This window comes from Cottoperca gobio, unplaced genomic scaffold, assembly GCF_900634415.1.
Source record: "Cottoperca gobio unplaced genomic scaffold, fCotGob3.1 fCotGob3_242arrow_ctg1, whole genome shotgun sequence".
Taxonomy (NCBI): Eukaryota; Metazoa; Chordata; class Actinopteri; order Perciformes; family Bovichtidae; genus Cottoperca; species Cottoperca gobio.
This window is the reverse complement of record NW_021166867.1, coordinates 151,423-178,212: the sequence shown is the minus strand read 5'-3', so window position 1 is coordinate 178,212 and position 26,790 is coordinate 151,423. Positions and strand designations below refer to the sequence as shown.

Here is a 26,790-nt window from a genome sequence, read left to right as displayed (position 1 = left end):
TGTGGTGTGATGTGGTGAGGGGCTTCTGTGTCTGACAGCATCACCAGATCATCCAGCATCCCCACAGCTCCCTCTACAGGCCTGAATGTGATCTCTGGTGACACCTCGTGATCTCTGGTGACACCTTCTCCTCTCCAGCTCCAGCCTGCACACAGCCTCTGCTAGGACGCAGGCTACTTGAAGAAGACACGCACATTTACGCATATAAAGTACAATTACACACCTAGTACAACCTTACAGACTCGGTACACTGTTCTAAACAAGTCAAAACGCAATACAAGAGTTGATTTACATACCGTCTTGCTTCAATTTGAATTACATCCGCTGTTTTCCGGCTCTATTTCTCTGCGGTGTTGTCTGTGTCCAGCGCTGTGTGTGTATTCGCTCAGAACAAAGGCGCTGTTTTGCGGGCTTCCGAGAGGGCCATAAGTGAAGTTACCGTAATGAGTCGATATATGCTGTAAAGCGCAGAGTCTTTCAGAAACCGTAGAAATTGTTTCGATTGCGCAAACTATGACATAATAAACGGAATAAAATAAAGGGCTAATAAACAGTGCGAGTCCCCCTCCTTTAAGCTTGCCACTGCGTTTAGCGTCCCTGTCCGCTCTCACTGTGGTGAATCCTGGTAGGTCCACGTTAGCATCCAGAGTGTTAGCTGTTAGCCATGTTTCAGAGAGGCACACGGCAGTGCCCAGGAGGTGGACTGGTACTTTCCGTACTTGGTCCGTTTGATCCCTCCGGATCCCAAGCCAAGGAGAAGAAGGTGGAAGACCATATCTACGTTCAGGGGGGAGAAGGGAGGTGAAGGTGGAAGCAGATGGAAGAAGGGGGGCAAAGGAGGAGAAGATGGAAAAAGGGGGGAGAAGGTTGAAGAAGGGGGGAGAAAGGGGGTAAAGGTGGAAGTAGGGGGTAGAACGAGGGTGAAGATGGAAGAATGGGGGAGAAGGTGGAAGAAGGGGGGAGAAGGTAGAAGAAGGGGGTTGAAGGTGGAAGAAGGGGGGAGAAAGGGGGTAAAGGTGGAAGTAGGGGGGAGAAGGGGGATAAAGGTGGGAGAAGTGGGGTGAAGATGGGAGAAGTGGGGTGAAGGTGGGAGAAGGTGGGTGAAGGTGGAAGAAGGGGTGGTGAAGTGGAAGAAGGGGGGAGAAGGTGGAAGAAGGGGGGTGAAGGGGGGTAAAGGTGGAAGAAGGGGGGTGAAAGTGGCTGTGAGTCCGGCAGTGGCTCAGTCAGTCGGGGCTTGTATTGGACTGTGGGCAGTAGGGTTGCTGGTTCAAGTCACCGAACAGACCTAAAAAAATGGAGTGTGACTGCTACTTGGTCCCCGGGCGCTGTACATTAGCTTAGCTGCCCACTGCTCCTAGTAGTAGACTCCTGGTACTAGGATGGGTTAAAAGCAGAGAACAAATTTCACTGTGTGTGTTGTGTGCTCTGCATGTGTGACCATTAAAAAGAGGGTTTCATCCCTTCGATTCTATCTATCTATAAGGTGGAAGAAGAGAGGAAAAAAGACGAAAACACAACTGTTCCGCCCATTTATACTTCTCTGGTATTTTGAAGTCTTTATATAACGTAGTTTTCTTTCAGACAAAAAAAAAAGTAGTTTTTTTAAGCATTTGTGGAAAACACGTCCACACGACTGCAGGTTGAATCCCGACTCCGGCAGGATTGAGGTTTATAATATGCAGAATAAAAGTCCTAGTGTTAAAACTTGAATTTATTCAAGATATTGACTTATAAGACAAGTGCAATGCAGTTAACTGTCAATACATTAGTATTAAATACAACTTTGTTAGTAGATATTATATATTTCCTATCCATATGTAGATTCTTTATATCTTCTAAATTCATTAATTAAATATTTTGATGAGGTATGGATTTTGCTGTGTTCCATTGAATAATAATTGTCTTGGTTTCATCAGGGTGGTGTCTGAGGCCCATCCAGTCATGTGACTGGTAGATCGCTAAAGCTACCAAATATACATGTTGATGTTATTTTGCATACTTACTCCTCTTCATGCCTGATTAATGAAATTTATATATAAGGAAACCAGAAGTGGCCTCATACACCAACCTGAAAGAAAGACTGGATATTTCTTTCACTGGAGAAGACTTGTGCGTATTAATTGTTATGGACTGTTGTGCACCTCGCTGTGTGTAAATAATGATCACACACACAAAAAATAAATAAGTAGTTTTTTGACAGAGTCTTCGACTCTCTGAATGTATTTTTATGCATAATAAAAGGTTAATGGCATAAATAACACGAATCAGTTGTGGTCCATTTTGTTGTTTACGTCTACAATTAATAGATTTTTAACTAGATGGTGAATCAGAAAACAAATACAATATAAAACTTTAAAGTGACGCACTTGCGTTTAATCTGTTATCTGTTATCTCCGGTTTGAAACTCCAGAGATGTTGAATCAGATCAGTTCAATCAGCTGCAGTGTCCAATCAGTATCTGATATACAACAAGAGGGCGTGTTGGCTGGTAAATTACTTGTGTATCCTCGCTCCTCGGAGCAGAAAGCATATGGATTGTGGGTCAGAATAGCCAGAAAAGCATGCTGGCTTGCATACTGCAGAATGTGACCAGATGCAGTAGTACATCTCGGTATTTTTGGTGAGCTATATTTGACATACTATGAATTGGGACGTACTAAATAGTGTGGTTCTGTGGGTATTGGAATGCACAGTCTGATGCTGCTCCAGTTCAGATAGCACAGAGACACAAACAGGAAGTGCCCCTGTACCTACTGTACTGACACACCTGTCATTGTTTCATCTGGTGCACCCTGTGCTCACTGCAGGCTGAGGGCTACGAGGCGAGACTGCTATCCTCTTGGTGTCCGTAAAAGTCTGCAAGCTTCCTGAACCTCGGCCCCCACTCTCTCAGGAAGTCATAGTTCTGCTCAGACTCTAACGAGTTTAACGAGTTTAACGAGTTCAACGAGCTGAGTGACTCAGCAGGAGACCCGCTGCCCTCGAAGGCGTAGGTCTGCAGAGAGTCGTAGGGGGGCGCCGTCAGGTCCAGGTCGGCCTCCTGCATTCTGCCCCTGATGAACTCCTGGAACTGCCAGTTCTTGTCCGTCCTGTCTTTCGTTGTTTTGGTGCCGAGTTCCGACAGGCGGACGTGGGTGTCTCCACGCATTTGTTTAGCTTTGTTCAGGTGTCTCAGAGCAAACATGTCAAAGGCCTCGGTGTCTTCCTCACCTCCTCCTTCATTATCATAATGAACAATGTTCTCACGAACGTCTCGCTCATCGTCCATAATCAGACACTCGCTCCTTCGGCGTCTCACAGCAAACATCACCATAATAAATCCTGAGGAGACAAGAAGTATGACGTGGCAGCTATCTTGGTTGTGGTTGGGGGCTATATTGGTTGTGGTTGGGTGCTATCTTGGTTGTGGTTTGATGCTATATTGGTTGTAGTTTGGTGCTATCTTGATTGTGGTTGGGTCCTATCTTGGTTGTGGTTGGGGGCTATCTTGGTTGTAGGTTTGGTGCTATCTTGGTTGTGGTTGGGGGCAATCTTGGTTGTGGTTTGGTGCTATCTTGGTTGTGGTTGGGGGCTATCTTAGGTTGTGGTTGGGTGCTATCTTGGTTGTGGTTTGATGCTATATTGGTTGTAGTTTGGTGCTATCTTGGTTGTGGTTGGGGGCTATCTTGGTTGTGGTTGGGTGCTATATTGACTGTTTTCAGAGTTTATGATTATATTAAGGTGAAAGGGGTTGCCTCTCTGATGACATCATGTCTTACAGCTTACCCAGCAGTGTGAAGATGCAGGTAAGGACTGCGGAGGTGGCGGCGGTGCTAATGCCAACCACCAGCAGCGGTGACGCCCCCTGGCTGCAGGAGCGGCGGTTTCCATTGACGTCGCAGTCGCAGACAGTGATGGACAGTGTGTTGGTGGTGCTGAGAGACGGACTGCCACTGTCTGAAATCACCACCGGCAGGAAGTGAACCAGCTGATCTCGCGGCAGGAAACCAAGCTGAGTCAGGATAGACGCAGTGTTGTCTGGGGAATAGAAGTATGGAGATGAAACACCTGTGTGACGCCAACAAGTTTTTAAAGAATCAACTCTGGGCTGAGAGGATGTTTTTAGACCTTCAAACCAACAAAAAAACAAAATAACAACACGATTATAAAATTCAGATATAAAAGTCAGAGAAGGGTTTTATAGTGTTCAGCTCTGAATTCCCTGCTCTTACTCCTTACAACCCGTCATTCACCCGTCCTCTGTTACCTTCCTCTTCAGTTTTTAAGTTAGTTGCATCTAACATGTGATCAAGCAGACAAAGAGCAACATGATCTTCATATTAACGGCATCAGTCCTTACTTGTGGGGTTCTTCATGGTTCTATTGTTTGTGCTTTATCATTCTAATTTAATAAAAGCTGCATTTATTGTTTGTATTGGCCCCTTGGGAGCAGCAGAACAACCTGAGAACATGTTTCTCAGTGTGTTCTCTCCTCATACAGATGCTGTATGTTGAAAGCTCTGGAAGAAAGGTAAAGTTGAAGTAAATGGACTTTGAGTTAAGAGTTTTGTGTCAAACTGCTTGAAGAGGAACAACAACAACTGCAAAAATAAGCCTCTGTGTTCAATCTCTGACATGTCATCAGTTTATAATGTTGTTGTGTCTAACAGTTTATTTCCAAATCCTACAGGCACAGGTCTTTGTGTCCAACATTCTCTATCTTTATCTGCTTTTGGTCTTTACCAACTCCTGAGGGAAACAACTGGCTCTGCTTAGTTATTTACGGTAGACCTCCATGATCAGCACTTAATTCAATACCAGGACTCAATATCAATATAACGGAGGACTCCAATGCTAACTTTAGTCCCTCCCAAATGAATCATCTTGTTGATAGCGCTGCAGCCTCACTGCGAATAACACTCGACTGTCGCTCCTCTAAAGAAGAAGATCATAAAACAGAAAAAGAAAGCTCCACGGCTTAATTTACAAATCCACAAACTAAAACAAAAGTCGAGAAATCTTGAAAGTAAATGGCGTTCCACTAAATTGGAAGAATCTCGTTTAGTCTGGTTAGATCATCTTAAAACGTATAAGAAGGCTCTCCGTAATGCAGAGCAGCTTATTACTCTTCCTTAATAGAAGAACATAAGAACAACCCCAGTCACAGCTCTACAGAGCCTTCTGTTCCTATATCTCTCAGTAGTGACGACTTCATGAGCTTCTTTAACCATAAAATTATAATTATTAGAAACAAAATTAATCTCCTCCTGCCCTCAATCAGTAATGACTTAACTTCAAACTCCGGAACCTTAAAAACATCTGTAACTCCTGAAATATATCTAGACTGTTTTACTCCAATCAACCATAACCAACTAACTTCAACAATTTCATCATCTAAGCCAGGGGTGGGGAACCTTTTTCCTATCAAGGGCCATTTTTTTTTACAACATCCTTCGAGGGCTAATACTAATACATACTAATTATTGAACTCATAACCTCTGCAAATTTCTTTTAAGAGGCAGACCATTCATTTGACTTTTTTTTATGCTGTGCAAAAAGCAACTTTTTTATCCATGTATCTTTCTGTTTTAGCAGAAATCAGCAATCCTTTATTAGTCCCACAACGGGGAAATGTATCTCGTCACAGCAAAAGAACATATGAAGTAAAAAGGCAGTAAACAATAATTAAATAGAATAAAAAATAATATAAGTACCAAGTGGTTGATGGAAAATAAAGTGAATATTGTAAATGGCAGTGATAATTGCACAGCAGTGGTGGAATAGTCTGTGTGTTGGTCTACCTGTCTATCTTTCATGTTACGCTCTGGAGAGAGCTACTTATTGGGTCAAACTCTGCCGAAGAGCGTTAACTTTATCCAAACGCACTCGTCCTTTCAGCTCGTGCAGTTCGGCATGTCTCGTGGTGTAATGACGCTCAAGATTATTTTTCATCGCCGCAAGTACGTCCACACAAACTAGACACACTGGCCTTTTACTTCCACAAAGAAATCATCGTTCATCCAATTTCTCCTGGAAAGTGACATTCCGCATCCACCTTTCTCTGTTTTACACTCGCCACGCTGTGTTCACTGATGTCAACAGTCTTGTTTAAAATTGAAGTTTTTTGACATGACGTGATCACATGATGACACGTTCCGCTCGTGTTGTGTTCAAGGACCCTGACCTTGGCCAGGAAAAACAGTCAGTCATTTAAAATAATGCCGTCTAGCTTTTTTTGCTAGTGGATTTCTTTTGCGTGCGTGTTACGAATTACCTCGAGGGCCGGATCAAATGGTCTCATGGGCCGTATACGGCCCGGAGGCCGGAGGTTCCCCACCCCTGATCTAAGCCATCAACCTGTCTTTTAGATCGGATTCCAACTAAACTGTTTAAAGAAGTTTTACCCTTAATTAACACCTCGTTATTAAATATGATCAACCTGTCTCTATTATCTGGCTACATACCACAATCCTTTAAAGTAGCTGAAATAAAACCACTTCTTAAAAAGCCTAGTCTTGATCCAGAGGTGTTAGCCAACTATAGGCCGATATCTAACGTTCCCTTTCTCGCTAAGATCCTTGAGAAAGCAGTTGCAAAACAGTTGTGTGATTTTTTACATAATAATAGTTTATTTGAGGTTTTTCAATCTGAATTTAGAGTTCATCATAGCACAGAGACAGCACTGGTGAAAGTTACAAAAATAAGACACATCCTGTCTCAAAATGATGCAGAAAAACTAGTCCAGATATTTGTTACTTCAAGGCTGGATTACTGCAACTCATTGTTATCAGGTTGTCCCAAAAAGTTGCTTAAAGGGCCTACCAAATGATAAACATGATTCTACTGATGATAGTAAATGCTATTAGTGTTGTAAAATGATGTGTTATTTATGACACAATGATCGCAGTATTTGTTAAATCATGATTTCGTATGTCGACCACCGATGTTTACATTGCCGCTACCGGAAACACCCGACGCCGTGTTCTGACGTCACAAGTATAAAATAGTCCACCAGTTGAATACACAGACAAACACCGGCAGAAGCGGCAGACGTGGCGATGTCGGACTCTGGCTCGGATATTTCGACAGAATCGAGTGACAGTGAGTCGTCACTCGTTGCACCTTCAAGAAGAGGAGTTAATTGAAGAGGATGCCGGTGTCGTGGATTTAGATCATGCGGGCGAGTTTAACGTGGTGGAAACAGAGCAGCGCGAGACACAGTATCCAAGATGGAGACAGACGGGAGCGAACAGGCGGATGGTGGGGAAGGTGATTCTGGATTTGGCGGAGATCCTGTGCATCAACAGAACACAGACAGGTATATACATTTGACTATAGTTCATAGAACTTCTCAATATATAGTAAATACATCATAATAAAAAACGTAACATTATCCTCGGTCGTAAATAGATCGCAAGCTATCGATAGCTTGCTAGCGAGTCGATAGCTTGGTTTCCTTGAATTGTTATGAACCTGACAAATTGCTCGATCCCTAAATATTCAATTACTTCTCTACTTGGACACATCGACGTCTGTAAAGCTTGATAACTTGATTCTTTCTCGAAGTTTCTGCGGTTGAGGTTCTATCGTTGTGTTAGCTGCTCTGCACTGGCTGCCGGTAAAATACAGAATAGAATTCAAAATCCTTCTCCTGACTTACAAAGCAATTAATGGTCAGGCTCCAGCATATCTTAAAGATCTCATAGTACCTTATAAACCAACTAGAGCATTGTGCTCCCAGACTGCAGGGTTACTTGTAGTTCCTAGAGTCTTATGCTGCTATAGGCTTAGACTGCCGGGGGACACCTCACTGCTCTCCTCCTTCTCTTCCTCTCTCCTTCTCTTCCTCTCTCCTCCCCTCCCTCTCTTCTTCTCCCTCTCTATCTGTATGCATTTATGTAAATGTATGTTACTAACTCAGCATCCGGGGCATCATCCCCGGAGTGTCTGTCTCTCATGTGGCAGGTTGCCACTGATAAAGTTTACGTCAGAATCATGAATCGTGGCTGCGCCTGCTGCCCTGGTCCTGCTGGACACCGGGAAGCCTTTTTGACATTTTCCTGGATTCATTCAAACTTTCTCTTTTTTCAACACAACATCATTTCTGTCAAATGTTGTATTTGTACTATGTTGTTTATCCTGTACACACAACATCTATTGCACGTCTGTCCGTCCTGGGAGAGGGATCCCTCCTCTGTCTCTCCCTGAGGTTTCTTACATTTTTCTTTTAGGAAGTTTTTCCTTGTGCGATGCGAGGGTCTAAGGACAGAGGGTGTCGTATCCTGTACAGTCTGTAAAGCACACTGAGACAAATGTATAATTTGTGATATTGGGCTATATAAATACATTTGATTTGATTAGTTATGTGTTTAAGGTGGACTACACCTTTATTGTCTCTCAGGGTGAAGTTGAGTTTCCCAGCAGTCTCAGTGGTCAGAGAGAACAAGAAGTAATGTCCGTCCTCAGGTTCGTCCCGATCCACAGCGCTCAGAGTCTCAATGATCTGAGAGGTCAAAGGTCAAACACAGGAAGCAAAAGGTTTAGGAAGACATTTGAAACCTGCTGCAAAAAAGAAAATCCATCAGTCAGACTTCAGAGAGATTCATTTTTTTTGTTAAATTGCCATCCAGTGGTCATGTCGGTAAATATTATAAATCTATCAACACATCTGTCATCACTGATCATGGTCATGTGACATCAGAGTAAGCTTGTAACAGACGAGCCAGACCATAGATCTGAGAGCATTGCATGATCGGTAATGATTTTGTCCAAATGTTCTCGAGGTTTGACTGTGAGACTTGAAAATCCGGGATGGACAAAGTTTTCACTTTGTGTCCACGAGCAGCAGAAGAAATGCTTGATGGGAAACGATGTGGCAGTCGATGAGCTGAGCGCTCATTGAGAGTTTTTACTTCCTGCTGTTGATGAAACTCTATTATAGATAATATTTTATCTACAAGAATTTAGGTAGTTACACATTTAATGAGTACATTTCGGACATAACAAATTTAACGTATTTGTGATATTTTTTTCTGTAAAAGTAATTCAGACTGACGTGTGACCTCAGACTGACGTGTGACCTCGGACTGACGTGTGACAGACGGATCCTGGTCATGTGACGTCAGACTGGATCAGATTAGTTGTGATGGGACATTTGGATGAAAAAAACTGAATCGGATTAAAACAGATTACAGAGATGATCTGACACCTTCAGTATAAATAACTCCCATTTTATTTTTCTGAAGCTCTTAGGCAGTCCAACATCAACACTAACTGCACTTTACGTTTATAAATGTAAGTATAACAGTACATTACTGATAAAGTACATTGGTGAGAGTTTGTTCACAGCTCTGCTCCTGAGGCTCCAACCTGGACATGTGCAATAAATAAATACATTAATTAAAAAACATCCACAGCAGAGGTTACGAGAGGTTACGAGAGTTGAAACACTGTGTTCGTACAATTAATTATAAAAGATTCACATGATTTCAAAAATCCAATTTTATTTTCAAAATATTTTCATCAGGACTTCTCTAATAAAACTCTGCTTTGTTCCACAAATGTTTCCATCTTTCTCACATTAGTTAGAATAATAATAAAATATCCTTCAGATATGTGTCATCGTAGATTTATTAAAACAATTTTTTTGTGTTTAGAGAAGGAAGAGGTTTCACTTTATTTAGAAAACTAAAATTGAAAAAGCAGCATTTGCTGTTTTGTGTCTTTTTACAAAGTGATGAACTAAAATTTAAAATCGTATGCTGTAAAATTAAACTGTTTTTAAAAAAGCTGTATTTCCTATGTTTTATTTATGGACGTTTTATTTTTTCATGTGTGGGAGAAGTTCGGAGAAGCAATGGAGAAGGACTTTTGGTCGGCACCAAGGTGCTTCTAGAAAAGCGTCCGGCACCTCAGGAGGGGGAAGCGGGGAACCATCCAAGCTGTGTACAGCAAGGGTGGGACCCTGCTGACTTTGACTGAGAAGGTTATCGGGCGGTGGAAGGAGCACTTTGAGGAACTCCTGAATCCGACTAACTATGGTAGACGCAGAGCTGGAAGCTGATGGGGGATCATCGTCAATTTCCCTGATGGAAGTCACTGAGGTAGTCAAACAACTCCACAGTGGCAAAGCCACAGGGGTTGATGAGATCCATCCAGAAATGCTGAAGGCTTTGGGTGTTGAGGGGCTGTCTTGGTTGACACGCCTCGTCAACATTGCGTGGAAGTCTGGGACAGTGCCTAGGAGGTGGCAGACCGGGGTGGTGGTTCCCCTATTCAAAATGGGGGACCAAAGAGTGTGTGCCAACTACAAGGGTATCACACTTCTCAGCCTCCCTAGTAAAGTCTACTTCAAGGTGCTGGAAAGGAGGGTTCGGCCGATAGTCGAACCTCTGATTGAAGAGGAACAATGCAGATTCCGTCCTGGTCGTGGAACAACAGACCAACTCTTCACTCTCGCAAGGATCCTGGAGGGGGCCTGGGACTATGCCCATCCGGTCTATATGTGTTTTTTGGAGCTGGAGAAGGCGTATGACCGGGTCCCCCGGGTGATACTGTGGGAGGTGTTGCAGGAGTATGGGGTGAAGGGGTCACTTCTGAGGGCCATCCAATCCCTGTACGCCCAAAGCGAGAGTTTTGTCCGGATACCTGGCAGTAAGTCAGACTTGTTCCCAGTGGATGTTTGCCTCCGCCAGGGCTGAGTATTATCATCAATCCTGTTTGTGATTTTTATGGACAGGATATCGAGGCGTAGCCGTGGAGGAGAGGGGCAGCAGTTTGGTGACCTGAGGATCTCATCGCTGCTCTTTGCAGATGATGTGGTCCTGATGGCTTCATCGGTCTGTGACCTTCAGCAGTCACTGGATCGGTTCGCAGCCGAGTGTGAAGCGGTTGGGATCAGCACCACAAAATCTGAGGCCATGGCTCTCCGCTGGAAACCGGTGGATTGCCTACTCCGGGTAGGGAATGAGCCCTTACCCCAAGTGAAGGAGTTCAAGTACCTCGGGGTCTTGTTCCCGAGTGAGGGGACGATGGAGCGAGAGATTGGCCGGAGAATCGGAGCAGTGGGGGCAGTATTGCAGTCACTTTACTGCACCGTTGTGACGAAAAGAGAGCTGAGCCAGAACGCAAAGCTCTCGATCTACCGGTCGATCTTCGTTCCTACCCTCACATGATCAGGTCATGAAGGCTGGGTCATGACCGAAAGAACGAGATTGCGGGTACTAGCGGCCAAAATGGGTTTTCTCAGGTAGGTGGCTGGTGTCTCCCTTAGAGATAGGGTGAGAAGCTCAACCATCCGGGAGAGACTCGGAGTAGAGCCGCTTACTCCTTTGCGTTGAAAGGAGCCTGTTGAGGTGGTTCGGGCATCTAGTAAGGATGCCACCTGGGCGCCTCCCTAGGGAGGTGTTCCAGGCACGTCCAGCTGGGAGGAGACCCCAGGGAAACCCAGGACTCAAAGTTTGGGGTTCCTTACGGGAGCTGCTGCCCCTGTGACCCAACCGCGGATTAGCGGTAGACGATGGATGGATGGATATTTTTTCATGAGAAAATCTTTTTTTCCTTTGTTGTTAAGAGTAAATTAATGCTGATTTAAAGTCACATGATTAACTGACAAAGTGAGGAAAAGAGACTTAGATGCAAAACATAAAAAAATAATAAGATAAAGATAGATATTAATTTACTTGAGTTGTAAACATTGTTATATTACATTACATTACAGTTCATTTAGCTGACGCTTTTGTCCAAAGCGACTTACAAAAAGTGCAAACAATCATGAGGATACAACTCCGAACAGCAAGAATCTTGCAAGTACATTATATAGTATATAAACAATAATAATAATTTTACCTGTCCAGGATCGGAGTTCTCACAGACAAATGTTTTGTACTCGATGGCGAAGCTCGGAGCATTGTCGTTAACGTCAGTCAAAGAGACGAGAACCACAGCTTTCCCCACCTGAGACCGCTCCACTGACACACACACACACACGCACAGAGTTTTCGAGCTAATCTGCTGTGATTCCCTTTGCAGGCTTTTATTCTGAAAGTCAGTGCTCCTCCTTTCAACATTTAGATTTCTAAAGCTGTTCATTAAACATACAACAAGTGAATCCGACACAGAGGTCATAGAGCCAGTTACGGTCCTAAAAGAACAGTATAAAAGTCTAATAAGATCAAAGAATAAACACAATAATGGGAGAGTTAGGTAAAACACAAAAGGGAGAAATAATAATAATATCAATAATAATAATATCAACAATAATAATATCAATAATAATAATATAATAATAACAATCATATGAATAATATCAACAATAATATTAATAATAATAATTTACTGATATGAACATCTCAGGTAAGAGGCGGATTCATAAAATAATGAGGGTAGCTGTGAAGAGGGCGTAGTCAACAGAAAGTAGTATATACATTGTATATGTATATATATATATATATATATGTATATATATATACATATACTAAATATCTATATATATATATGTGCCTGGCGGAGAATGGTGCCGGATTTATAATATTTAGCGGTCTATAAGTACCTTAATGTTGCTTTAGCTCAAAGTGAGACTGGATGTGACTTACAGCTCTCTGTGGCGAGGACGGTGAGGTTGTGCAGAGCGACGAGCTCTCTGTCCAGAGGACCGGCTGTTGTGATCACACCTGTTCTGCTGTGAATGTTAAAGTAACGCTCCACATCTGACTTCCTGTCGATAGAGTACCTGCAGACACACAGTTCTAAAAGATTTAACAAACTGCTGTTGACTTATTTTAGGGGATGCAGCAGAGGGCCACTCGCTGAGGTAAGGTCTCAGCCTTGGGTACATAGATCGCCCGCTCGACCAGGTACCAAAGTGTTAATGTTTCATACCTGACAGGGCTGTTCGTGGTGTCGGGGTCATGAGCTGAAACTGATCCCACGTCTGTTCCCACTGCAACTGCCTCGGAGATCACCATCCGAATGACGGAGGACGAGAAGACTGGAGGCTCATCTACGTCCTCCACCAGCAGACGAACCGTCACCACGTCGCTGAACGGACTCAGCGTCAGGAAACGAGTTTCCACATAACGATTGGACGCCTCGACGCGCAGCATGAAGCTCGACTTGGTCTCAAAATCCAGAGTCTGGAGGGAGGAAAGGGGAAAAAATATATCTGGTTGATTTTTATTTCAAGATTCAAGATATGTATGTGCATATCATATATGTATGTTATATGCACAGATAACAGACAGTTATACTGTACAATGAAAAACTTACTTTACTAATCCTCCAACAGCAACATTTTTTAATTAGAACTAAAAGCAAGAGATATACACAATATACAATATAAAAATAAATAAAGGAGGTAAAATGTATTGCACATAGGTTCACAGTACAGTGTTAGTACTGTGAAATATTGCACAAATAAGGCAGATGACAAAGTGCACCATGCATAGTTCAAGTTGTGTTGAGTTCACAGTTCAATCAGTTGGGGTGGGGGTGGGGGGAGCATTTTCACAAGCCTGATGGCCTGCGGGTAGAAACTGTTTGTTAGTCTCGTAGTCCTGGAGTTCAGACTCCTGTAGCGCCTGCCCGATGGAGGAGAGTGAAGAGTCTGTGCTGGGGGTGGGTACTGTCCCTGATAATGTTTTGGGCTCTCCTGGTGACCCTGGTGGTGTAAATGTCCTGTAGTGAGGGGAAGGCTGCTCCTGCGATGTACTGTGCAGTTTTTATCACACGCTGGAATGCCTTCCTGTCCCGGGCAGTGCAGTTTCCATACCAGACCGTGATGGCACTGGTAAGGACGCTCTCTTGCAGGCTCATTATCTCGACATACATCATGTGGAGATAAAACAGTCTCATATTTAGTTCAGGAAGTCTGATTTAAAAGGACACGATTTAGATTTATGTTCTCAAGATTCTTTATCAAACCGAGTATAAAGGATTTGGCTTTGGTATTGTGAATGACATGAATCTAAAACAAACTGCAGATATATTTGTCAGCAGCTGTTCAGCAAAAGAGGACTCTCCACTGGGACCGTCAGAAAAAACTAAAATAATCCAGAGAACTGCTGGAGCACAGTGCAGACTAATTCAATGATCAAACAGGCAAATCAGGCAAACAGAAAAAATGACAAACACCCAAAACAACAATATTAATCCCTAGAAAGAAGTACACATTTATGTAATCTCCAGTAAGACTCTGGTGACCAATAACTTCTGCAATCTGCTCAATACCTGTTACAAGATAACCAGAATCTTCTGCAAAAACCCAAATCCTCTTTAAGATAACCAGAACTTCCTGCAAGAAAACCAGAATCTTCTTCAAGAAAACCAGAATCTTCTGAACCATCACCTTCAGCACGGTTACAAGTCCTTCCTGTGTGTTTGGATCTGTGATAATCTTGAAGGTTCCCAGTCCATCTCCGTCCAGGATCCTGTAGTCCACCTCAGCATTTGGACCAACATCCAGATCCAGAGCTTTAATCTTAGCGACCACTGCTGAAACCAGAACTGACTCCGGCACACTGAACTGGTAGCTCTCTGTGAGGACACACAGACACAAGAGCGAAAAAGTTACGAGTTATAATATATAATTATATGAATTATAATGACTAATTAGTGGGCAGTTCTACAGATGATGCATGTTTACATCACTGTGGTGCTCGCAGGCTTGTGAATGGAGGACACTGCTACTTATTCTGACGTTCTTATGTTTAACCAAAGATTAAGCCGTAAAACAAGACTTCTTAAAAACAATAACTGTGAGCTGTGAATGGAGATGAACCTTGTGTGTGTGTAATGTGTCAACGGTGACTGACCTTCACATATGACATCTTAGAAACAGAGGTCAGACTCACTGCGGGGGAAGCGAGGCGGGTTGTCGTTGACGTCCATCAGCATCACCGTGACAGAGGTGGTTCCTGACAAACCTCCCATCTGACCAATCATGTCTTTGGCCTGGACCACCAGCAGGTAACTGTCCCGCACCTCCCGGTCCATGTCCGGCAGAGCCGTCCGCACCACACCTGCAGGACCGGTGAGTCTCAGCTTCAATGAATAATAGAATAATATATATATATATATATATATAGATCCAGTGATTTTATACATCCGTCCATAAAGGTCCACAGTTCACAGCAAATCTCAGACTGAAGCTCTCTGTGTTCTCTGCTCAGAGTTAATATATATAATATAATATATATATATACTATAACAGGGGTCTTCAACGTTCTTCTGGTCAAGGACCCCCAAACTGGTGTAGTGTGTGAAGGGACCCCTCTCCTTTCCTCCACTTTGTCTCTGACTGGAGGTGTGTGTCGCCGCCCTTCACGAAGTACAGCGGAGGAGGGAATGTGAATGCGCAAAGCAATAAAAAACAATTGTAAGAAAAAAACAACAACTTACATTCATGTTTTATTTTTAATTGCTTTATCTACAAAATAATTTGTGACACCCCTGCAGTACATCCGCGGACCCCCTAGCGAATAAAAGGACAGGTTTAAACATCCAGTTGTTTCTGAGGTCATTTTATAATTACAATTTAATTTGATGTGGTTATATATAGTATTAACCTCTCTGGGAACCATCACCTTATCGTGGTGGAGAGGTTTGTGTGTCCCTATGAACCTGAGAGCTGTGTTGTCTGGAGCCTAGTGCTCCTGGTAATTGGTCTCAGATGAGGGGCCAGACTAAGAATGGTTCAAAAACGACTTCATGAAAAAAAGGGTAAGGAAAGGAGAGACCCTGCCCGGAGGAAGCCCGGGGCCCCCGTCTGGAGCCAGGCCCAGAGGGACGGCCTGACAGCGAGCGCCTGGTGGCCGGGTTTGCCACGGAGCCCGGTCGGGCACAGCCCGAAGAAGCTACATGGTGCCTCCCATCCATCCTGTGGGCCCACCACTCATGGGAAAAACCGCTGGGGTCGGGTGCGCTGTCACACGGGTGGCACGACGGACCAGACCCGGGCAGCAGAGGCTGGCTCTGGGGACGTGGAACGTCACCTCTCTGTGGGGGAAGGAGCCGGAACTAGTGCGGGAGGTGGATCGCTACCAGTTGAATCTGGTGGGGCTTACCTCCACGCACAGTCTTGGCTCTGGAACCGTACTTCTGGATAGGGGTTGGACTCCATTATTCTCCAGAGTTGCCCAAGGTGTGAGGCATCGGGCCGGGGTGGGGATACTCACTAGCCCCCGGCTGAGCGCCGCTACATTGGAGTTTACCTCGGTGGACGAGAGGGTCGCCTCCCTACGCCTTCGGGTTATGGGGGGGAAAACTCTGACTGTTGTTTGTGCCTATGCCCCAAACCGCAGTTCGGAGTATTTGGCTTTCTTGGAGACCCTGAATGGAGCCCTGCAGGGGGCTCCAGTAGGGGACTCCGTAGTCTTGCTGGGAGACTTCAACGCACACGTGGGAAACGATGGAGACACCTGGAGAGGCGTTTGTTGTTGGACTTCTGTGCTAGTCATGGAATGGCCATAACAAACACCATGTTCGAACATAAGGATGCTCATAAGTGCACGTGGTACCAGAGCACCCTAGGCCAAAGGTCAATGATCGATTTTGTAATCGTATCATCTGATCTGACGCCGCATGTTTTGGACACTCGGGTGAAGAGAGGGGCGGAGCTGTCGACTGATCACCATCTGGTGGCGAGTTGGATCAAGGGGTGGAGGAAGACTCTGGACAGACCTGGTAAACCCAAACGGGTAGTGTGGGGGAACTGGGAATGTCTGGAGGAAGCCCCTGTCCTGGGGATCTTCAACTCACACCTCCGGCGGAGCTTTTCAGACATCCCTGTGGAGGTTGGGGGCATTGAACCTGAGTGGGCGATGTTCAAAACCTCTATTGCTGAAGCTGCTGGTGATGAGCTGTGGTCTCAAGGTCTTAGGTGCCTCAAGGGGCGGTAACCCTCGAACACCGTGGTGGACCCCGGTGGTCAGGGAAGCCGTCCGACTGAAGAAGGAGTCCTTCTGGGTTATGTTATCCGGGAAGACTCCGGAAACAGTTGCAGGGTATCGAAGGACTAGAAGGGCGGCAGCTTCTGCCGTGTCAGAGGCAAAGCAGCGGGTGTGGGAGAAGTTCGGAGAAGCTATGGAGAAGGACTTTCGGTCGGCACCAAGGTGCTTCTGGAAAAGCGTCCGGCACCTCAGGAGGGGGAAGCGAGGAACCATCCAAGCTGTGTACAGCAAGGGTGGGACCCTGCTGACTTCGACTGAGAAGGTTATCGGCCGGTGGAAGGAGCACTTTGAGGAACTCCTGAATCCGACTAACACCCCCTCTATGGTAGAAGCAGAGCTGGAAGCTGATGGGGGATCATTGTCAATTTCCCTGATGGAAGTCACTGAGGTAGTCAAACAACTCCACAGTGGCAAAGCCGCAGGGGTTGATGAGATCCGTCCAGAAATGCTGAAGGCTTTGGGTGTTGAGGGGCTGTCTTGGTTGACACGCCTCATCAACATTGCGTGGAAGTCTGGGACAGTGCCTAGGGGTTGGCAGACCGGGGTGGTGGTTCCCCTATTTAAAAAGGGGGACCAGAGAGTGTGTGCCAACTACAGGGGTATCACACTTCTCATCCTCCCTGGTAAAGTCTACTCCAAGGTACTGGAAAGGAGGGTTCGGCCGGTAGTCGAACCTCTGATTGAAGAGGAACAATGCGGATTCCGTCCTGGTCGTGGAACAACGGACCAACTCTTTACTCTCGCAAGGATCCTGGAGGGGGCCTGGGAGTACGCCCATCCGGTCTACATGTGTTTTGTGGATCTGGAGAAGGCGTATGACCGGGTCCCCCGGGTGATACTGTGGGAAGTGCTGCGAGAATATGGGGTGAGGGGGTCACTTTTGAGGGCTATCCAATCCCTGTACGCCCAAAGCGAGAGTTGTGTCCGGATACTCGGCAGTAAGTCGGACTTGTTTCTAGTGAATGTTGGCCTCCGCCAGGGCTGCGCTTTATCACCAATCCTGTTCGTGATTTTCATGGATAGGATATCGAGGCGTAGTCGTGGAGGAGAGGGGTTGCAGTTCGGTGGCCTGAGGATCTCATCGCTGCTCTTTGCAGATGATGTGGTCCTTATGGCATCATCGGTCTGTGACCTTGAACAGTCACTGGATCGGTTCGCAGCCGAGTGTGAAGCGGTTGGGATGAGGATCAGCACCTCAAAATCTGAGGCCATGGCTCTCAGCAGGAAACCGGTGGATTGCCTACTCCGGGTAGGGAATGAGCCATTACCCCAAGTGAAGGAGTTCAAGTACCTCAGGGTCTTGTTCACGAGTGAGGGGACGATGGAGCGAGAGATTGGCCGGAGAATCGGAGCAGCGGGGGCGGTATTACAGTCACTTTACTGCACCGTTGTGACGAAAAGAGAGCTGAGCCGGAAGGCAAAGCTCTCAATATACCGGTCGATCTTCGTTCCTACCCTCACCTATGGTCATGAAGGCTGGGTCATGACCAAAAGAACGAGATCACGGGTACAAGCAGCCGAAATGGGTTTTCTCAGACGGGTGGCTGGTGTCTCCCTTAGAGATAGGGTGAGAAGCTCAGCCATCCGTGAGAGACTCGGAGTAGAGCCGCTGCTCCTTTACGTTGAAAGGAGCCAGTTGAGGTGGTTCGGGCGCCTCCCTAGGGAGGTGTTCCAGGCACGTCCAGCTGGGAGGAGACCCCGGGGAAGACCCAGGACTCGGTGGAGAGATTATATCTCCTCACTGGCCTGGGAACGCCTCAGGATCCCCCAGTTGGAGCTGGAGGATGTGGCCGGAGAAGGGAAGATTGGGGTTCCTTACTGGAGCTGCTGCCCCCGCGACCCGATCCTGGATAAGCGGTGGACGATGGATGGATGGATGGATATATAGTATTATAAATACCCTCTTCTTTTGTAGGGTTTCATTTACACAACACACACGTTTCAGTTTATATCTCAAGCCTCTCAGTGGGAAGAAAAGGTTCCCAGCTTTACTTTCAAGTCATTTCCTTCAATGATTCATATTCACACGTCTCTGTGCTCACCTGTCTTTGGCTCCACAGAGAAGTACGGCTGACCCTGCAGGATGCTGTAAACCAGCCGGGCAGAGTTTCCATAAGTGGGATCATCAGCGTCTGTGGCCACAACCGTCACCACCGACGTCCCTGCACAGAAACACTGAAGAGCTCAGACTGACCTAAGATAGTTTTACACAAAACATTATTTAACTCCATGACTTTCACAATAAGAGTCCATTTCCATTTCAGTCCAAACTGTGATTTTCACAATAAGAGAGTTTGAACTCTGATTTTCACAATAAGAGAGAGTTTGAACTCTGATTTTCACAATAAGAGCCAGAACTCCAGCTTTCCTACTGTCCCTCTTTGTTAGGAATTAAACTCATTAAACTGTAAAAATCAAAAAAATTTAAGGAAACAACATTTTGTCTAATTTTGAGTTAGAAGAAATTTTGGATTTGAGTTCACAGAATATTTACTTTGTTAATTTACTCACATCTGTTTGTTTTCATTCGGACGAAAATAAGCTTTTCTGGAGAATCTTAACCTTAATGCAAATAAACTGACATTGTTTCTAAATAGCATAATTAAAGCTAAAGTGGTTAATGTATTTTAGAAACATATTTTGTAATATTTGTTGAAATACTCTTTACATCCCGACAGCAATCAATAAATCAAATGCTCTGACAACAAAAAAGAAAAACATCTGTGGCTGTTTATAAGTATGATTGGCAAAATGTAAGATTAGATAAGATAGAACATTATTTATCCATTGGGAAGTTGTTGTGCAGCAGTTGCAGTACAAAGTAGGAAATATTGCAAATATAAAATATCAATAACAGTGCAAACACAGTCTGCAGGTGTTCAGACACACCTACAGGACACCTCTCCGCCACCCTGGCCATGTATGGCCCATCCAGGAACTTGGGCTCATTGTCATTGATGTCCTGGACTTTGATGACGAACTGGGACTCGGGTTCGACCAGCAGGTTGGTGTTTTGGTCTCGAGCCTGCGCCCTCAGGGTGTAGTACGCCTGCTGTTCCCGGTTCAGCCTCTTAGTGGCGTGAATATCTCCTGTGTTCTCATCGATGCTAAAGATGGACGTCGCTCCTTCTCCATTAAGGACGTACCTCACCTGTCCATCACCTTTATCCATGTTAGAGTGGAGCTGCAAGGAGACAACCAGGTAAACCATGGGCTCCAAACATACGGCCCGAGGGCCAGAAACGGCCCGCCAAGGGGTCCAATACTGGATGACTTTGCAAAAGAAATTGCAGAGAAGTCTTTTTTTTTTTAGATTAGATTCAACTTTATTGTTATTGTGCAGAGTATAGGTACAAACCAATTAAATGCAGTTAGTATCCAACCAGGTATGCAAATTATGTGCTATATTAAATACAGAAAGTGCATTGAATGGTGCTATAAACTACTCTAAATATATAACATAGTGCAAATGCAGGTTGTATGTGCAAACAGTAATGGTATGACCATGTATGTACAGTAACAACATTGAACAGTATAAAAGGTATAGTATGTGCAGATAAGAATAGTACAAATAACAAATCCGTAAATACGATAACAGTGCAGGTGAGTGCAATGATGCTAATGAAGTGATGGAGAAGAGTTCAGCTTCAGTCACTGCCTCAGAGAAGAAGCTCTTCCTGGTGGTGCGAGAGCAGAGGCTTCTGTGATGCCTACCGGATGGGAGGAGGGTGAACAGTCTGTTGTTGGGGTGGTAGGCATCCGTGATGATGTTCCTGGATTTGTCCAGACAGCGTTTGAGAAATATGTTCTTAATGGTGAGTAACTGAGTGCCGGTGATCCGTTGGGCGGTTTTCACCACCCATTGGATTGATTTCCGGTCTGAAGCGGAGCAGTTGCCGTACCACACTGTGATGCAGTTCAAGAGTATGCGCTCGATGGTACAGCAGTAGAAGTCCACCAGGATCCTGGGACCAAGGTGAGCTTTGTTAAGGCCCCGTAGGAAGTAGAGACGCTGTTGCACTCTTTTGACCAGGGTGGCGGAGTTCAGAGATCAGGGGAGGTCATCAGAGATGTGAATGCCAAGGAACTTGAAGCTGGACACACGCTCCACTGCAGCTTCGTTGATGCAGATGGGGGAGTGTTCATGGCTCAAGTTGTTATAGTCAAGTTGTTATCAGCACACCACGTGGCTAGGTGCTTTACCTCATCCCTGTAAGCCAGTCTTTCTCAAAGAGTGGTCCGCGAGTATATTGGTAAAATGTAATGTTTTAAATTAATTTATAATAATAATTAATTTTATTTATAGAGCGCTTTTAAAAAGGTACTCAAAGATGCTTATAAGTTCAAACTGTTTCTCAAACTGTTTAATAATGACTAGTATAGAGTGTAGCATAGATGTAGCCTAGTTACGCAGCTATGTGTAGATCTTAGATCGTAAAACGAACCTACGCAGCTGCGTAGCTAAGTAGGTTTGTTTTATGTTCTTACGTCATAAATGATCTGCGCGGTCAATTTGAGCGGTCAACTAACAAGATGGATCGATGGCTAAAGACAGGGTCAGTTAAAAGAAAATTAAATTAACAATCTGAAGCGACAGGCAAGGGGCATCGTCCTGATGCAGCTGCTTCAGCAGCTTCAAGTGCTTCAGCCGCAGCAACAAGTCATTTTGTGTGCGTTACTGAGTCCCAGGAGAGTCCCTGGTTCGCCGTGTAACCACCACCCAGCTGAAAGCTGTGAAACTCGGCTTGAACGTGGAAAGTCCAGCGCTAAAGTGAAAAGAAAATAGCACAGCGACTACATTGGATTTTTTTGGACTGGAGATGAAGAGGATCCTAATCCACGCTATGAAACCTGCCAAGCTCAAGCGACATTTTGAGAGCGAACACAAAGATTACTTTGGGAAACCTTTAAGTGTTTTTGAGAGAAAACGTGATGAACTCAAGAAACAAATGACGAAGTGGCATCACAGTGTTTTCACCGGGAGAAAATGCGAAGGCTACAGAGGCATCATACAGGGTATCCCTTCTCATCGCAAAAACAGATAACCCTATCGAACCTCATTCGATAGGTGAGAATTTAGTCAAACCAGCTGCCAAGATCATGACATATTTATTGTTTGGGGAGAAAGCAAGCGACGAAATTAACAGGGTCCCCCTCTCCAATGACACTGTCCAGCAGCGAATAACAGCCATGGCTGAAAATGTAAAAGCTCAGCTGATCACACGTTTACGCCAAAGCCAGTTTTTCACAATGCAACTTGACGAGTCGACTGATATCGGGAATGAGGCAAATCTGCTGTGTTTTGTAAGGTACATTTATGCTACATTTAATAATTAACTTGTGTTTATTGTTAAATGCTTGTTAAACTTGGACCTGCAACCATAGTGTTACTGTATTTTATTTTTGAAAATCCACAGCGGAAGTTTGTGTCGTACCAAATGTGGTGCATTTTGTGTATTTTGCTGAGGGTAAGTTCACTCTGACACTCAGTAATAAACTCAGTAATAAATGTAGTCTACGTTTCATTTGATGTGTACAATCTATCAGCATTTACCACTGTTGGAAAAATATACTTAAATAAGCCCACAAAGTCAGGATCAAAATCAAAATAAGAATTTTAATCAATATTTTTGCAAGAAAGAGCAGAGTTATACATAAAAAAAGATGTACAAACTCACACACGTAAGCTTGTAAGACTGCCGTGTGCTGCTCAGAGGAGTGAATCCTCTGCTGCAGTATTTACACTACATTCAAAAGTCAGCAGGTAGTTCCGGTCAGTCCCTCTTTTGTTTACACAACATGATGGTTTGCAGGAGAGACAGATGGTCTTCTTATCTGGAGTTAAATCGCATATGAACGAAATGCTTGTAGAATCCGTAGTTGTATTTGTATTGTTGATCTAATGTGTGAACGAGCGACATAGAGAAGGTCACATAAAGCTCATTATTAGGCTGTCATTTGTAATATATTGTTGGAGTGGTAAGCAGGCATATTGTTTTTGGATATTTGGGGAGTTAGGTGGTCCGTGAGTGTTTTTTTATTGGTTAAGTGGTCCTTGGTCTGAAAAAGTTTGAGAAACACTGCTGTAGGTTGTCTCGTCATCACCTCTGATCAGACCCACCATCGTGGTCAGCACGCAGCCTTGTGGCACACCGGTGTTCTCGGGTAATAGTGGAAGAGAAGAGGTCGTCTAACTTCATAGACTGGGGTCTGTTAGACAAAAAGTCCAGAGTTCAGTTGCAGAGCGATGTGGTGATACCAAGCTGATGAAGTATGGAGATCAGTTTGGAGGGTATCACAGTGTTGAATGCTGAACTGAAGTCTATGAACAGCATTCTGACGTAAGAGTTGGGATTGTCCAGGTGGGTCAGGGCAGAGTGGAGTACCGTGGAGATGGCGTCCTCTGTTGACCTGTAGCAGCGGTTGGCAAACTGGTGAGGGTCCAGTGTAAAAGGTAGACAGGATTTTATATTTGAGAGAACCAGTCTCTCAAAGCACTTGGTGATGATGGGGGTGAGTGCGACAGGACGGAAGTCATTAAGAGCTGTAGCGGTGGAGTGCTTCGGGACTGGCACGATGGTGGTGGTCTAAAAAGTGGTGGGAACAACTGCCTGGGCCAGGAACAGGTTGAAAATGTCCACAATGACCCCGGCCAGCTGCTCTGCACAGGTTCTGAGCACGCATCCAGGCATTCCATCAGGGCCAGCTGAAGTGCTCTTCGATCCTCTTTTTGTAGCAGTATTTTCACCAGGTTGGACCTGGCTGAGCTGTAGGCCTCCCGGTCTCTTGCTTTGAGCAGAAGGCGAACCTCTCTGTTTATGGTTTATGGGCTTCTGGTTGGGGAATGTTTTTATTTTTTTGTGTGATGTCACAATGTCCACACACCTGTTAATGTGATCCAGGACATAGTTGGTGAAAATGTCAACGTTTGTCAGAAAGTCCGTAGTGGCCTGAACAGAAAACACCGACTAATCTGTTTGTTGGAATTGGTGCTGTAGAGATGAGTCAGCACCCTCAGACCAGATCTTGATGATCCTCGTTGTGGGTTTCACATGTAAGGTGACCTGTCCTGTCAGCTGGACTGACTCTCCATTAGAGAGATATTTTGGTGTCAGAAGTTAATTCAGTTCATCTGCTCTGAATCATGATTCAAAGAGTCAACATGGGGACGAGTGTCAGAGAGAGAGAAAGTAATATTAAAGATATACAATAAAATCAGGAGAGACGCAATAACATGCCTTGTTGTCACTGATTACAGCTGTTTAGTTTTTTGGAAGTGAAGTCTTTATGTGTAACATTACCTGAGTTCCATTGATTACTACGATCATTGATCCTTTCTGTTCCATATAAACTGTTTTAGGAAACATATCTGAACAAAAAGTGACTGAAGAAAAGTTCTCAAAGTCCAGGACTCTGAAATGTGATTAATCTGTCGGTAGAATTAACAAAGATTTTCATACCTTCCCGACATACAGGGGCTCGTTTCCAATGTACTCCTCCAGGACGAAGAACTGGTTCCACACCCAGCTCCTCCTCCACCTCTGATGGAAGTGGACACCTCCTCTTTGTCCTCCATCACCTCCTCCTCCTCGTCCTCCATCACCTCCTCCTCCTCGTTCTCCATCACTTACTCCTTGTCCTCCATCACCTCGTCCTCCTGACACCTGACGAAGGAGGATGGAGTTCAGGGTCATCGCCTCACAGGCGGGCCCCTCCAGCAGTAGCAGGATGAACACACTGAGCATGCTCAGAAACCAGAGACAATTCATCTCCGATTAGACAGATGCCGACAAGGAGACCGAAAAATAGTTCCACTTAACAGATAGGAGAGTCCAGATGAATGAAAGATGATGACAGGAGGAGTTGAACCTTTAGGAGAAATAGAAAAAAAATTGAAACACGAAAGAATTTGGGTTCAGATGTATTTTCTCACATCACCTTCCTACAGCGCTAACTACAACATATTATATAATTTGATAATAAGTATAATGATCTCTAATTAACATTAAATCTGGTGCTCAAGAATACATTTTAGGGATCCTGAATCTTTGATTAACCTAATTTTATTTAGGTTGAGAAACTTAAATAACATTTAAATAGTAAATCATAATTCTAAATGACTTACGCTAAAGCTTTACCCGGGTGAAGAAAACTTATTGTCAGGATCTTGGTTTTCTGTTTCCTGTTTTATTTTGAAATGTTCACTCCCCCTTGTGTCATGTCATGTTTTTCCCTCCCCCTGTGATTGTTGATTTGATCCTCCTGTGTCCATTCACCCTGCCCTTGTGTTTTTGCCCTTCTTCCCCAGCTGTGTCTCGTTCCCTGCGTCTGTGTGTATATATCCTGGTCTGTCTGATTGGCCCTTGTCGTTTGTTATCCATGTTACACTCTTGTTAGTCGATGCTGCCTGGTGTGTTTTGGTCTGCAGCTCCTCGTGTTCCCTCGTGTCCTCTCGGTTTGTGTTTTTTCACTTTACTTGTTACCTTGTTTTGTATTTGATTAGCTTTTAAGAAATAAAGCTCTCTTTTTGTTAAAAACCTTGTCTTCCGCTCTGCATTTGGGTCCTCACCTTTTCCACCGTGTGATACTTATTTTATACTCACAATAATGCACTGAAGTGGAATGTTTCGGTTTGTTATCAGTTTTATCAGAGTGCCGATCCCCCTCAGGTCTATACACTGTGTGTACGTCACAGCCACACAGTGACAATGGATGGTAACAGGTTCACTTTCATTCATAAAACAGTGTTTACAGACGTAAAAATTCGCTTTATTCATTTTAGTGAAGCTGAAGCAAAATGACCACAATATACCAAATCGGGGAGAGTTGGCAGGTCAAAAGACGCACAGGAGGATTCTATCAACTTGTAGTAAAACGGCACCCAGTTAGTAGCTCCAGCCTCTTATCAGCAGCTGAAGGGTTAATGGCAAGAAAAGTCCACGTTGCTCAAAGGTAATGTAATAAAAGAGGTAAACCCGAGAACAGATGAGGGGAAAGCAGATGAAGCCAGGTCCAACCACTAAAATCTGGTGCTGGTTGACGAGGATGTCCAGCGAGCCGCATTGCACAACCTCTGAGGGTTCGCCCCGAAACCGCATGAAGTGGCTATTCTCCTCGTAGATTGGGGATCTGCTCCCACATGCACATCAGCGAGGGGAAATCAGATTCACTATCCAACGGGCTGCTTTGAAAAAGGTTATTGGTTCTGTCTGAGATGCGGGAGGAATTGGTCAGTCTAAAAAGTTCGCTCAGCTCGCAGACTAAGAGCTCTGACAACCACCTGGAGGTCGCATTAGGAAGGCTGACTCTGCCTCAGCGAGAGGATGAGCTCATGGGGTCAAAAAACATTTGTCATGAACAGTAAAGACTTGCCAGGTGTCCCCTGATAGTATATTGTGCCTGGCACAAAGAAAGAGGTGCTAGAGGAAGGACAGGGTCACAGATTTGAGGGTGCAAGTGTTGCTCGCCAGGCTGTGAACTCCCTGTCACAGCAGCTCTGAGCACTCAGCGACAGCAGGACAGAAATAAGGAGAGTGTGTGACATACACATATAGCTTGCACATATACCGTGCATGTGGCACCCACAGGTGTGGTCTACTTGGTATAGCTGCGGTTACTGGTTTACTGAAATGAAATAAAACTACTTTCTCTGAAAGGTTGAGTGCTGGCTAAAAGAAAACAGAGCTGTACCATTTTAAAAAGTTACTGTTAACGAAAGTGTGTTGTGGTTTGTGTATTATGTGATGTGCATCTTATTGTATTTCTGTATTTGTAGTGTCTTGTGGCTTTTATTCAATTAAAAACAAAAAAAAACCAATTTTAATACAAAGAACACTGAGCGGGTCTGTGGATGAAGAACAGGATT

General features: G+C 44.6%; 1 protein-coding gene across 1 annotated transcript; it reads right to left on the bottom strand.

The window, feature by feature from the left end:
* Window positions 1-2,671: 2,671 nt before the first annotated feature.
* Window positions 2,672-25,061, bottom strand: LOC115005035 (cadherin-7-like). The gene is made up of 13 exons (XM_029426820.1): window positions 25,051-25,061; window positions 24,553-24,794; window positions 24,386-24,486; window positions 19,815-20,109; window positions 18,968-19,087; window positions 14,829-14,996; window positions 14,324-14,511; window positions 12,859-13,112; window positions 12,573-12,709; window positions 11,827-11,948; window positions 8,365-8,482; window positions 3,766-4,017; window positions 2,672-3,321 (listed from the first exon to the last, which is right to left on the bottom strand). The coding sequence occupies exons 2-13, from the start codon at window positions 24,692-24,694 to the stop codon at window positions 2,816-2,818; spliced, it is 2,403 nt and encodes an 800-aa protein (XP_029282680.1). The 5' UTR covers window positions 24,695-24,794; window positions 25,051-25,061; the 3' UTR covers window positions 2,672-2,815.
* Between the last annotated feature and the right edge of the window lie 1,729 nt (window positions 25,062-26,790).

Excerpts from the sequence above, each read along its gene's own strand:
- LOC115005035 (XM_029426820.1), bottom strand. The coding sequence starts at position 24,694 with ATGAATTGTCTCTGGTTTCTGAGCATGCTCAGTGTGTTCATCCTGCTA. Across the intron at positions 20,110-24,385 it reads AGCCCCTGTATGTCGGGAAG|CTCCACTCTAACATGGATAA; the intron begins GTATGAAAATCT and ends GTCTCCTTGCAG. Across the intron at positions 14,997-18,967 it reads CTCTGTGGAGCCAAAGACAG|GTGTGGTGCGGACGGCTCTG; the intron begins GTGAGCACAGAG and ends CCGGTCCTGCAG.